The 12,901-nt window shown below is 43.9% G+C and overlaps 1 protein-coding gene across 3 annotated transcripts in view; it reads left to right on the top strand.

Annotated features, from left to right (window-relative positions):
- The window catches only part of itga5 (integrin, alpha 5 (fibronectin receptor, alpha polypeptide)), a 42,449-nt gene extending 29,548 nt beyond the window's left edge, over positions 1-12,901 (top strand). The window contains exons 19-31 of one of the 3 annotated variants that reach the window (XR_015036192.1): positions 967-1,034; positions 2,641-2,791; positions 2,915-3,007; positions 4,111-4,190; positions 4,315-4,395; positions 4,514-4,619; positions 4,992-5,150; positions 6,697-6,804; positions 9,701-9,814; positions 11,337-11,438; positions 11,557-11,679; positions 12,213-12,386; positions 12,437-12,901. Coding sequence is in view for 1 of the 3 variants with exons in the window: in XM_085782741.1 (XP_085638867.1) it covers positions 967-1,034; positions 2,641-2,791; positions 2,915-3,007; positions 4,111-4,190; positions 4,315-4,395; positions 4,514-4,619; positions 4,992-5,150; positions 6,697-6,804; positions 9,701-9,814; positions 11,337-11,438; positions 11,557-11,679; positions 12,213-12,296 (1,269 nt within the window). In the remaining 2 variants the exon portion in view is untranslated. The other 2 variants (XR_015036191.1, XM_085782741.1) reach the window with 2 other exon arrangements.

Genomic DNA, 12,901 nt, shown 5'->3' with positions numbered 1-12,901 from the left:
CACACATCCTGTTGTCTCCTTTTAAACGCACATCTGATTTATCTCCTGCGCCTAATCCTCCTCACGTGTACAAACTGACTGTGTTTCCAGTCTGGACTTTATCCCAGTCTCCCCATTAAAACCAGTACATTGTGTAACTTCTCCTGTTATCTATTCACGAAAATTGATTATTTCGTTCAAAAGTCTGTTTTTCATTAATCAGTAATCCCCCCATCAACAAACTGAAGTGTTCCTTTCAGCTCTGAATGAGCCGTTCATATCATTCATATCTCCATGGAGCGGGTAAGCTCGGTGCTGGCTGCCATGTCGTGTCGCCATGTTTTTACGTTCAGTGGCAGCGTGACGGTAGGAAACCACGGAAACTCAGCGGAGACACCGGAGCTGTCGGCTCAGGTCGAGGTGGCGTCTGTGAAAAGTCACCGCGGTAACGCAGCGAGGAGGAATGGAGCGTTACACTGATGCTGCATTCACCTGCAGTCGGGCAGACGGCCGTCGGTAACAAACCAGATGTCATTTTAGTCACAGAAGTCGAGAGAAAGCCGGTAAAACGTGGGTCAGGTAAACAATACGACATCGCCATGACAACATATTGTCACGTGTATTGTTTTGCCTTGTGCTGACGGACCACTTGTTTACATAGAGGCTTGTTTATGCCGTTAACGTGCAGTGGCTGTCGTCCGTCTGCCGTCTGCCCAGTTTCACGTGAATGCAACATGAAAAATACGATGGAGTATCTTGCGATATACAACCGCAACGCTAGATGGAAGTAATTCCCACACAATGTACCTTTAAGTGTGTATGTGGTGAAGATGGCATACGATTGTTAGCACTTGCACTCTCCGATTGATTTCTAATGGATTTTCTACTGTATACCTGTTGTGAAGCACATTGAGTCTGCCTTGTACATGAAATGCGCTTTATAAAGTTGCATTGAATTGAATTGAATCTTTTCTTTTCTCTTCACAGGCTCAGATCCGTCTGGACTGCGGCGAGGACAATATCTGTGTTCCCGACTTGAAGCTGGCAGTGCACGGGTGAGTCTGTTCATTTCCCCTCCTCATGCGTGTCTAAAAACCCTTGAGCGTATGAATTTCAGGAAACATATTAGATTGTGATGGATATTACACAGTGAACTGTGAACGCGGCAGCAGCAGACACTGAACTCTTCACCTCTGCTGTTTCGAACGGGACCTGCTGCAGGATTCAGCATAAATACAGCTGTTTTTGTTGTTCCGCCGCTTTTGTTTCGTTTAGCATACCAGAGCGCGGCCCAACTGGTGCTATTAGCCACACAGACAGACGGTGTCGGTGTTACTACACAACACAACACTACATAGGAACGAGAGGCTCTGCTGCTCCACAGGTGCAACGACAAAACAGTTAAATGGAGGAGGAGGTTGAGGGTGGAGGATGGGTGGGGGGTTAAGACAGGAGAGATGAAAGAGATCTGTTTGGAAAGTATGGGAGTTGTGTGTGCCAGAGTCCCAGGAGAAACCCCGCCACACTTTGATTCAAGAAATCTGTTAGCATTTTTCTCAAAAATAACAACCTCCCTGATACTCCCTTCTCTGCTCTGTCATTTTGATTTCACATTCCTATATTTATCTACCATCTGCCTCCATTTTTTTTTTTTTTTTTAACTTTTTTCAATGTATATGGCTGATGATCCATCGCATATGGAAGAACCTGCTGTGAGTGAGCGCAGACGTCGTTACAGCGTTACAGCTGCGCTCCGTCCAAGTGCAACTGCAGAAATGTGAGATTAGGGCAATTAAAATAATAGCTTCACTTTTTCTTTTTTTTGTGTGTCTGCTCTTGTAGCAAATTATTGAAGCCTAATAGTCGTCGGAGGGGCTGATGATGGGATGGGCATGATTTAGTGGAATTTCAGGGGGGGAAAAAAACCCTATATCCATCATTCCTGCAATGTTGTTTCTTCTCTTCCGCTGCCAAAGCACATAACCTGTTAGACTGAGGGTCCCACAGGGAAGCTTTAAGGTTTTTTTGTGTTGTTTCTAATTTTGAGCCGTTGTTTGGTTTTGAAAGTGCGATGCCAGTTCGAATCAGACCCTCGACTGTCACGCCGACAGGAGGAGGATCAGCCTCAGAAATCTTCCCTCTCTTCACTCCTTCTGCTTCTGCTTTATGAGACTCAATGGGGTGAGGGTGGTGGGGGGCTGTAATTAAAATCGTCTGTGTGCATGGGCCCTCGACGTGGAATTTCTCATTGTTCTCAGCTGAGGGGAGAGAGAGAGGAGGTGTTTTACAGTGCTACGCTCCGTCGTACAGCACACGACTTTATTACCACGTCGGAAAAGTTTTCATTTAATGGAGAGATTGGTGGGGAAGGAGAGATCATGAATCTATTATATTCCCGACTCTAAAGAAAACTGGATGTGTCAAAACACAAAAGCTGAACATTTATTAGATTCATTAAAACAACAAACAGTTTATTGGCCACTCTGCTGCCAGCGCGCAGGAACAATGAATGTCACTGTTTGCCCAGAGAATAAAAACCTTACCACAGTTTTATCCGTGTTTATTTGGCCAAACAGTCGTGACACCGTTTAACCTCGACAGACAGAAAGACAAGACAGACTGAGCTCTTTACTAATCTGTTGTTTCTGGTTGGATCCTCAGGGACAGGAAGGAAGTCTACCTGGGCGATGACAACTCGCTGACCTTGACTTTTAACGCCAAGAACGAGGGGGAGGGAGGGGCGTACGAGGCCGAGCTGTATGTGGTGCTGCCCCCCGAAGCCGATTACAGCGGCATCGCCCGCAATAATGAGGTGAGTACGGCTGCAAAACTTACAACCTGCAAGGAAAACTATGTACTATATATGTATCTTGGGACTGTGTGTGCGGGCTGTGTTGTGTTTTTGACTGGTTTGTCCTCCTGGTTTATCTGCCAGAGCCTGACCCAGCTGACCTGCAGCTACGAGACGGAGAACCAGACCCGATACCTCAGCTGTGACTTGGGCAACCCCATGAAGTCTGGAACCAGTGTAAGAAACACCTCTGTCTGCTGTTTTTTTTAATGGGTCATAGTGCACACGGTGCTGCACCTGAAGTGAAGTCTGTTTTTATAATTTAGCAGTTAGCTCATTGCAGCAATGTGTCATGGTTTCCTGGTTATTGTTGGAAAAAAAAAGAAAAAAGGTGCATGCCAATCTCTGGTCGCCCGTGAGCAGCTCAGGAAATGTTGGTGTGTGTCAGGAAATGTTGTGACAAAAAGTACAAACTCCACCTGTGCCCTCAGCTCAGAGTTTCCCTCTTTAATGATGCAGTCGTACTCTGGCTGTGAGGGATGATTATTTGTCAGCGGGATGTTACATTTAGATTCAATTATATATATATTTTTATTATAAGGCAGGTTTAGCTTTTATATTAACACTCTTTATTCAGCCTGTAGTCAAAACCGAGTCTTAAAACGAGCAATCAGGACTTCTGTGACTTTGTGATGTCACAAAAAAAAAATCATTTTTATTTTTTATTTTTTTTTATATCATACATGCACATATAAAAAAGCACACCCTCTCATGCGTACATATACTAAATAATACTGCATAATACCCAAAGCTCCAAGCCTGAGAGACGAGATGTAAAACTAAATAGCGATGGTTTTTGGTTCTGAAATCCACAAAAAACATCTTCTTATGGAAATAAAACACCAGAGAATCTTAAAATATGGGATGTTTAAAAACATGTTATGGTGAGAATATGATCACAAGCTCTCATTGTAGCATCAGAGATTAAAGGGTAGCAGCAGAGTCTTGATGTTGCAGTGATTTATGATGGATGAGAAAACAAAATATTGATGTGCGATTCAGGAATGCACACATACAGTTTGCCCTCTCATTCACCATGTAATAAAAATGACTGTGCACACACAATCCCTCTGATGACAGTGCATGCTGATTCTGTGGGAAACAAATGGATCTGAAATTATTACAACAACACGGCAAATGGAGCGTAGAGAAGCTTTTATGTAGATTTTGTTTCTCTCCCCTGTAACTTGTATAAAGGTTGCAAAGGAAAATAATATTGATTGAGGAATTATTTCATGTCTAATCATGATAATTAATACATGTGACCTTCATCTTTGCAGCTGTGGGCAGGGCTTCGCTTCACGGTGCCGCGGTTGAAGGACACGCACAAGACCGTTCAGTTCGACCTGCAGATCCGCAGGTATGAACGTAGTATCACTGAGAGTTAATCCAACAGGGATTTGGATTCAGCAGCAGCAGCAGCAGCAGTGGCTCATTAATGATCTAATCACAGTCTTTTTCTCTTCCTGTCTCTTTATCCACAGTAAAAACGAGAACAACTCCCACAGCGAGGTCGTGCCCTATAAGCTGGAGGTGGTTGTCCAGGCTGACGTCATCCTGCAAGGGTGAGTCCTCGGATTTCCTCATATGAACTTCAGTAACTTCATTAAACTAAACGCCTTCGTGCACAACATGTTCTCACACTGTCGCTTCTTCTTCTCCTTCTTTTTTTTTTTTTTAAAGTGTGTCTCGACCAGATAAGGTCTTCTTCCCGCCGCCCAACTGGAAGGTGACCAAAAACTATGGGGTGGAGCAGGATGTCGGGCCTGAAGTGGAACATATCTATGAGGTAATCGGCCATAGCTGCTGCACACACTCATTGGGGCTGAGGCAGATTGGGTTGGAAAGCAACATCTACTGTTCATAAAGCAAAGTCAACTTCCCAGGGCAAAGCAGCACTGAGGAAAAGAAAAAAAAACACAAAAAAGAAAATGTTAGTGTGATTTATCCTCATGCTGTGCAGATCCACTTGATGTTAAACAGGACTCTGCTCTATTTGTGGATTAAAGAAATATGTCAGATATGAATTTTTTCAGCACTGGAGAAGAATCAGATGCAGCAGCAGCTGTAGTGAAGCGAAACGAGTCAACGACCGAGCTGCTCCTGAAGTTTTCTAATACTTTGCATACTCAACTTTTCTTTTCCTATTTTGGTTTTCCAGCTGGTGAACAACGGGCCGAGTCGCATCAGCCACACCCTGCTGGAGTTGCGCTGTCCGCTCAGCGTTCAGGGAAACTCGCTGCTCTACCCGCTGGAGTTCTCCACCATGGGCCCCATCAACTGCACCGCCGATAAACACATGAACCACCGCCGCCTCAAAGTGAGTGTCTGACGAGCGCGTTTTTGTAAATTTTATTTTATTTTATTTATTTATTTTGCACGAACATACGTATCATTTAAAACGGCATGAACAACAATCATCATGACTGGGATGTGCAAAGGGGAGGTATGATACCCAACAGGGCTTATATGAAAACCTCACCCACATATTCAAAAATCAAATTTGTTACAAGTTAAAAAGAAGAACATAGGGAATAATTAAACAACAACGAAAAATAAGTAGAAAAGTAAGTGATTAAACAGTAAATATAAGGAAGTAAGGAAAAATACATACATGAATGAATAATACAAAACAATAATAATGAATGAGATAATGAGAAAATAATAAATAAATGTCTTATCATGTTTGATGGTACATGGTTTGATGATGAAGTACTTTTTGTGAAACTTTTTAACCCTCCTATTGTCCGTCTGGGTCAAATTGACCCAATCTGTTCCCTTCCTCCATCCTTCCTTTCTCCCTTCCTTCTTTCCTTCCTTCCTTCCTTTCCTTCGTCCTTACTTCTTCTTCCTTCCTATTTTGACTCAATTGACCTGATCCCTCCATCTTTCTTTCCGTCCCTTTTCCCTTCCTTCTTTCCTTCTTCTTCCTTCCTTGAACAAATCTGTTCCCTCCCTCCATCTTTCTTTCCTTCCTTCTTTCCACAATCCTTTTCCCCTTCCTTCCTTCCTTCCTTCCTTCCTTCCTTCCTTCCTTTTTGGCCCAATTGACCCAATCTGTTCCCTCCTATCTTTCCTTCCTTTTCCCCTTCCTTCTTTCCTCCCATCTTTCCCTTTGTCCTTCCTTCCCTCCTTCCTTCCTTCCTTCCTTCCTTCTTTGAACCAGGAGGACAATAGGAGGGTTAAATTATGTTAAATGTTGGATAAATGCGTTTGCACACAGACACACACGCACACACCTACTCAGGGTTCAAGTGAGGCAAAAAAAAAAGAAAAAGACAGTGAAGGTCTGACTCCCACCGATGTGTGATTAACTGCTGGATCCTCCCCGCTGCCGAGGCCCACGCCCTCATCCTCACAGCCCCACCCGCGGACGCTTCACCCCACCGCGGCTTTGAAGTCGCAGCTCTTCCCTGTCCTCAGCGCAGCTTGATTGAACCACCTCAGTCAGAAACATACGTACTCATCTTCGACATCCACACTGGGATGTAGCCTTGGGGGGTGGGGTTTGCGGTCGAAACACGCAGCGCAGTTGTTTGTGTTTACATTTGACAGATGTTGAGCAGTAGGGCTGAGTGGTCATCTGTCTTAGCTCTGATGATTTAATGTGTGTGTGTGTGTGTGTGTGTGTGTTTTTCCCTGGTGAATTGCTAAGTGCGCAGTATTTCCACGGGAATCCATGCGGAGTGGGACTCACATGCTTCTGATTAATGACAGAACGCCTCAGGGTCATGCTAACATTAGCTCCGATATTGACTTGTGCTCCTCTGCCTGTTGGGCCCAGCGGCGTCTGTGTTGTCCTTATGTGCGACGTGTGATGTTTTGATGTGTGATGGATGTGTGTGTTTGTGTTGTTTCCCTCTCAGCTCCAGCAGACGTCCACAGAACCTCCCATCCTGGCGCTGAAGGCCCATGAGCACCACGTGGAGCGGAGAGACGTCCACAGGAACCAGCTCGCCCATTTGACAAACCTGGTAAGATGCTCCCCGACCGAGGAAGTCTAATGTAAACTGTGAATTTAAAGGGATAGTTCATTACATTTTGGCAAATTGGCCCAAATTGCCATAATCCCTATAGTCATAGCAGTAGGTTCGTTACCTTTAATTGTCGGTGCAAGCTATTTTTAGAACGGCAGAGCAGAGCCACGAGCTGCTCAGAGCTACACTACGGAGGCTCATGGGATTTCTTGGTTTCCCTCATCAAACTCATCAAATACACAATCCAACAACTCCACAACGCTCTGGTGGACAACAAGTTGTGACCTGCACATTCACCACGCTATGAGATAAGTCGTTTTAGAGGCAAATTCATGCAAAACCACTGATGCGCGTTGCCTTCAGGGACAGTTTTCCAGCAAGCAGTCTCTGAATTTGCCTCTAAATCAACTCTGTCTGGTAACGTTCTGTTATCTCATAGCGTGGTGATTGTGCAGCTCACAACTTGTCCACCAGAGCGTTTTGGAGTTGGTGGATTGTGTATTTGATGAGTTTGACGAGGGAAACCAAGAAATCCCATTAGCCTCCATAGTGTAGCTCTGAGCAGCTCACGGCTCTGCTCCGCCGTTCTAACAACAGGTTGCACCGACAATTAAAGGTAACGAACCTACTGCTAAAACTATAGGGATTATGGCAATGGGCCAATTTGCCAAAATGTTGAACTATCCCTTTAAAAGTGCAGAACGAGGAGCTCAAGTTCACAGTTCAGGGGGAAAATGTGTTTACAGCTGATCAAGTTGAAGTTGAACCCATGCACTTTCACTGCACTGCCTTAAGCCTGCAAATCTGAACCTATTTTAGTGACACCGGCCCCGAGCGCTCTTTACATGAGGCTCCTGGGATTGGGGGTAATTAGCTTATGATGTCGTTAAAAGGGAGGGGGGGTGAAAGGGCACAAGGCCTCGTCCCCCTTTTGTGGTGATTAACATTAAAGAGCCTTTAGTAGTGGTGGATGGGTGGAGACACGGAGAAGATGTGATGCTCCGACCGACTCTGTAATTTTGGGCTCTGGGTGTTGTGAGGCCCCTGCACACTGGGCCCCATTGATAAACCCACCTGCTCTCTATCTCTCCTCTTTCTCCCCCTCTCTCTCTCTCCTCTGTCTGTGGATACCTGCCTCGACCAAAAGGGGCCTTTGTCCGAGCGCCTGTTGCTCTTAACCGCCCTCGTTCATCAAGCATGTCCAGTGACACGTTGGCATGAAGGAGCCCATTCTGCTCTTTTCGTCCGCGTCTGCACTTTTGTTTTTCACGCTCGGCAGGAGAAGAAGACGACGTCCACACAGTCACAGCGTCTCTTTATTAAAGTCTGTTGCTGTTTAGCAGCGATTGGGTCAAGCTGTCAGTCGTAGCCTGAGTACAATAATTCAAAATGACCTGTTTAGTCTTTGAGGAGTTGATCAATGCACAGAGAACAATGGACTCACTTGGATACTTTAAGAAAAAAAAAACAGTTTCACTTTTCACTTCTCATTGTGTTGCACAACTTAAATTGTGTTGAAATACTGTATGGAGATTATTGTGTAAGAGTCAGTGATGTATTTAGAGCCACTTTCGTAAGTTAACAGTTGTAAAACCAGAGTATTTCAGTTCTTTATCCTGCAGCAGGACATTTATCTTGTAAGCTCTTTACTGATGGTCGTCAGATCAAAAAGGAACTTATGAACATGTGCAATTGTAGGTTTGATGGTATTTGTTACAATGAATTAATGTTTAATTAGCTCAAACAAAGGATAAAGGCATTTATAACAGCCTGTCAAAAATAATCGGATCTGTTTGATTGCTTATGATTGATTTTTCATTCATTAGAGAAGCATAAAAGCACAATAAATCACAATATTTGTCACCTCTTATAATAATATTCACATATGACGCAGACACACGACTGAAATAATGATTATTCTGTTCGATCAAGACTAATTAGATTAACATGAAACATAAAAAAGAGCGATCCTCAGACTCGGAGCAGAAACTTCTTTTTTATTCGACCGTTTTTTCCCTGAATGATTTTCCACCATCAGCTGACAAATTGAATAATCAGCTGGTTATTTCACAGTGTTAACCTCTTCATGGCTGCAGCTGCAGCTGTGCTGTTATTATCTGAGGTTGTGGGAACCTCCAGGTCTTGACCATGTATAATCCCACCAGGGACGATATGTGGGACTCGGGTTTTTGAGGCATCTTTGGCACTGGTCCATGTTCATGTCATTTTTTTCCACAAACCTTCATGGCCCCCGTTGCCCTCCGAGCCCCCTCCCTGAGGTATGAAGGAGGAAGTGGACTTGATCCGCTCCCTGTCTGTCTGAATACCCTCATTAAGTCTGTCTAAGACCGAGCCTGCAGGAGCGAGGCGGGTAACTCTCCTCCTGTGTCTTCGCCCCAACGTGGTGTAATAAGTAAACTAATGCGCTCCCGCAGGAAACCCGCCGAAACCTCTCCATCTGGGGGTGGTCTGGCTTCCAGCAGCAGCAGCAGCAGCAGCAGCAGCTCTGAAACACACTACTTGCACGTTCTTATAAAAAAAGAAAAAAGAAAGTTAAACTCACCAAGCTGCATTATGAGGATCTAATTAAGACTGTGTATTCGACAGTCTTGAGAAAAATGGGCTGGTTTTAGTGGTGGGGCAATAATGTGGAGAGCATGCTGCATTTTTACAGTCTCATGACATTCCTTCAATCTAATTCGAAGCAGGCATGGAATAGGGATCATAACATTGGACTCTTTGTTATATTTATTCGACCTGCGGCATTAACGGGCCTGTTATTTGTGCTTCTTAGTTGGATTTCACTTTTTTTTTTTTTTTTCCTCCTGTATGTTAGTTAACTTCTGTGGGAATTAAACTCCTCCATGCTCTTCTCTTTGTTCTTCTTCCACAGTCCTGCTCGTCTGTGGAGTGCTGGTCGCTCCAGTGTAAAGTGGGTCTTCTGGAGAAAGGGACGACTGCGATCCTCAAAGTGCGCTCCCGCGTCTGGGCCGAGACCTTCATCGAGGTTTGTTGGAGATGATCCTTGCCATTACAAAAGCTATTAGATATGTTCTTGCTCTCATGAACATTGTCCTCCCTCTGGAACCAGGGGAAAATGCTGTGTTCTCCCACTGCTGTGTCTGTATTTTTTCATGTCAGGGTTTGGCAGGAAGTAAAGAAGCCATTTTTCATTATAGCATCAAACAAAAAAAGAAAAGAGAAAGAAAACACTGAGAATAATAATAAAAAAAAACCTCAGATGTGTGGCTAACAAAGACAAATAGCTGCAGTTGTCAGTCTCACATATTGGTTTGTGTTGACCAGACGTCAGCATCGGTTCTGGATCAGTTCTTCAGGCCGCCAGTTTGTGCACGTCTCACATGTTTTGCCTCGACAAATGGGACGACAGTTGCTGACTGAGCCTGCAGATTGCTCCAGACTGGCTGTGCAGATTGCAGTTTTTTTTTTTTTTACCAGTTTACATTACTGTCTTCCTGCCCGGTCTGAGATATACTGTACACACACACACACACACACACACACACACACACACACACACACACACACACACACACACACTGTTTGCCACCCCCTGCATGCTCTAACACAAGGCATATGTGTGAATGTATTGAAAATTCATTATCTGGTAGTCACAGCTGCTCATGGGATAGGAATGCTGAGAGGATTTTCTTTGGCAAGATGCACCCGGTCTCTTTCGCCATCTAGTGTGCAGAGACTGAACTGCACTTTGGTACACCGAAAGGATTGTTGTAAAGGGCTGTATAAATAAAGTACATTTACATTTACAAGTACAAAGTGCTTTACAGCAGGTAATGGATAAAGAGAAGAATAAGTAAAAACAATTAAAAACAATAAAAGAACAGTGAAAGCAATAAAATACAACAAAATCAAATAAGATAAAAGTGTCATCATACTACTGGGTATTAAAAGCCATCCTAAATAAGCAGGTTTGAAGAGGCCCAGGTCAGAAAGAAGACACATTTTGGCAGGGAGTTTATTCCAGAGCTTGGGGGCAGCAACGGAAAAGGCTCGGTCACCCCAGTGTTTGTATTTAGACCTGGGCACTTCCAGCAAAAGTTGATTTGTTGACCGCCGAGCTCTACCAGGATTACGGACAGCTCTGAGCTCTGATAAATACGATGGGGCGAGGCCGTTAAGAGCTTTAAATACAAACATTAAAAGTTTAAAATCAATTCTACAGTATAAAGGACAGGAAGTCAATGAAGGGAGTTAAGAACAGGAGTGATGTGCACACACGTCTGTTAGTGTTGGTTAAAAGACGACGGGCAGCGTTTTGCACAAGTTGAAGGCGACTAAGAGAAGACTGGGAGACGCCGACATGAAGTGCATTGCAGTAGTCTCTAACATTCAACTTATTAGGGCATGGATGGCTTTCTCATGGTCATGACGGCTTTAAAACATTTTAACTTTGGCCAGAAGACGTAACTGGAAGAAACTTTGCACCTTTTTTTTTTTTAATCTGATGAAGTAACGTTAGCTATTGTGTTGTTTCTTCCTTTTTGCAGAGGTCCTATAAACAGTACATCCTGGAGTGTTTGGCCAGATACAGCGTGGAGAAGATGCCTTACGCCATCCTGCCCAAATACGCACCCAGCGGACACAAGAAGGTAGAGAAAAGATAATTAAGTTTTTGATTTGTCACTTTATTATTGTGTTGACCTGCCTTTTTGGGATAAGGAGTGGGTGTTGTACTGAGCTGAGATGAAACTGTGCTGTCGTCGTCAGGTGGTGACCCCGGTGGTGTGGAACAAGCCCGACATCGAGAACACGGTTCCCCTGTGGATCATCATCTTGGCCATCCTGGCTGGTTTACTGCTGCTGGCTTTGCTCATCTACGTCCTATACAAGGTCAGTGGGAAATAACATTTTAAAGCTGTACAGAAAAGAAAAATGAATTTGAGCCCACTGTGGGTCTTAACATTAGTGTAATAACTCATTTATCAGACGATGTAGCCCAAACTTTGTGCAAAATTCTATTTTCGAGTAAATCCGGGATGAAAGTGGGGTGTTTTTTTTCTCATTGGATAATGCAGGCGCACGAATTACACGTCACGTTGCTCACGATTCATCAGCCACTGATATTGGATCCGTCATCCGTTAATCAAACGTCTGAGACACACACACACACACACACACACAACGAGCTCGGTCTCGTCCCAAACACTGAATATCCCGCCCGCTCGATAACGACCAATCAAATTCGTTTTCCTTACTCGGGTAAACTTGTGCGGCAACTCGTGAAAACTCGTAGAAGGAGGCGCGACAAACAGGACAAACGGACATTTCTGAACACCTTTAAGTTTTTGATCAAACTGTGGACATTTTTATTCTCTGGCTTTTCTAAAAATGTCGTCTTTTCCTATGTTTTTTTTTTCCCACAGTTTGACTTCTTTAAACGATCTGTACCCTACGGCACAGCCATGGAGAAAGCACAACTGAAACCACAGGCTGCGTCCGAGGCCTGAGCAGCGTCGCCACCACAAACACCTGGCCATATGATTGCAACAGAGAAACACAATGGAAGATGAAGAGTGGATCACAAAGGCGTTAGAAGAGTTGGATGAAAGAGAGAAAGAGAGAGATGGATGGATAGATAGATAGATAGAGAGGGAGAAGGAGAGAGAGAGAGAGAGAGACCACTGGAACTCCACTGTGCTGCACTAGAAGAAGACAAAAAAAATCCAAAGATCTTCAAATCCAGATGAATGTTTTTTGTTTTTTTTATCTTCGCTTTTTTAATTTATATTTTTCGGCAGGTTGGGATTGTTACCAGGTAGAACTTTTTTTCTTTTCTTTTTACTTTTTGTGGATCCTTGGGATGGAGAGTCCAGTCACACCCATTTAAACTGCCTTTATTATTATTATTTCTATTGGTGCTAATGATACGATGCGTTCACGGCTTCCTGACAGGATAAGGCCACATGAAGCGTGTGGCAGCGAGGAGCTGTGAATTTCACTGAAGGTTTTTTTTTTGTTTTATTTTTTGCATCCGATACGTCCACAACATGTTTTTTTTTTTTTTGACAGTCCACATAGTTCATAGTTAAAGGTTTAATAACTACACGCCTCG

The sequence above is a fragment of the Trachurus japonicus genome, chromosome 7 (genome assembly GCF_045865225.1).
Source record: "Trachurus japonicus isolate A0001 chromosome 7, Traja_1.0".
Classification (NCBI taxonomy): domain Eukaryota; kingdom Metazoa; phylum Chordata; class Actinopteri; order Carangiformes; family Carangidae; genus Trachurus; species Trachurus japonicus.
Note: the sequence above shows the minus strand (reverse complement) of the source record. Positions and strands in the feature narration are given on the sequence as shown.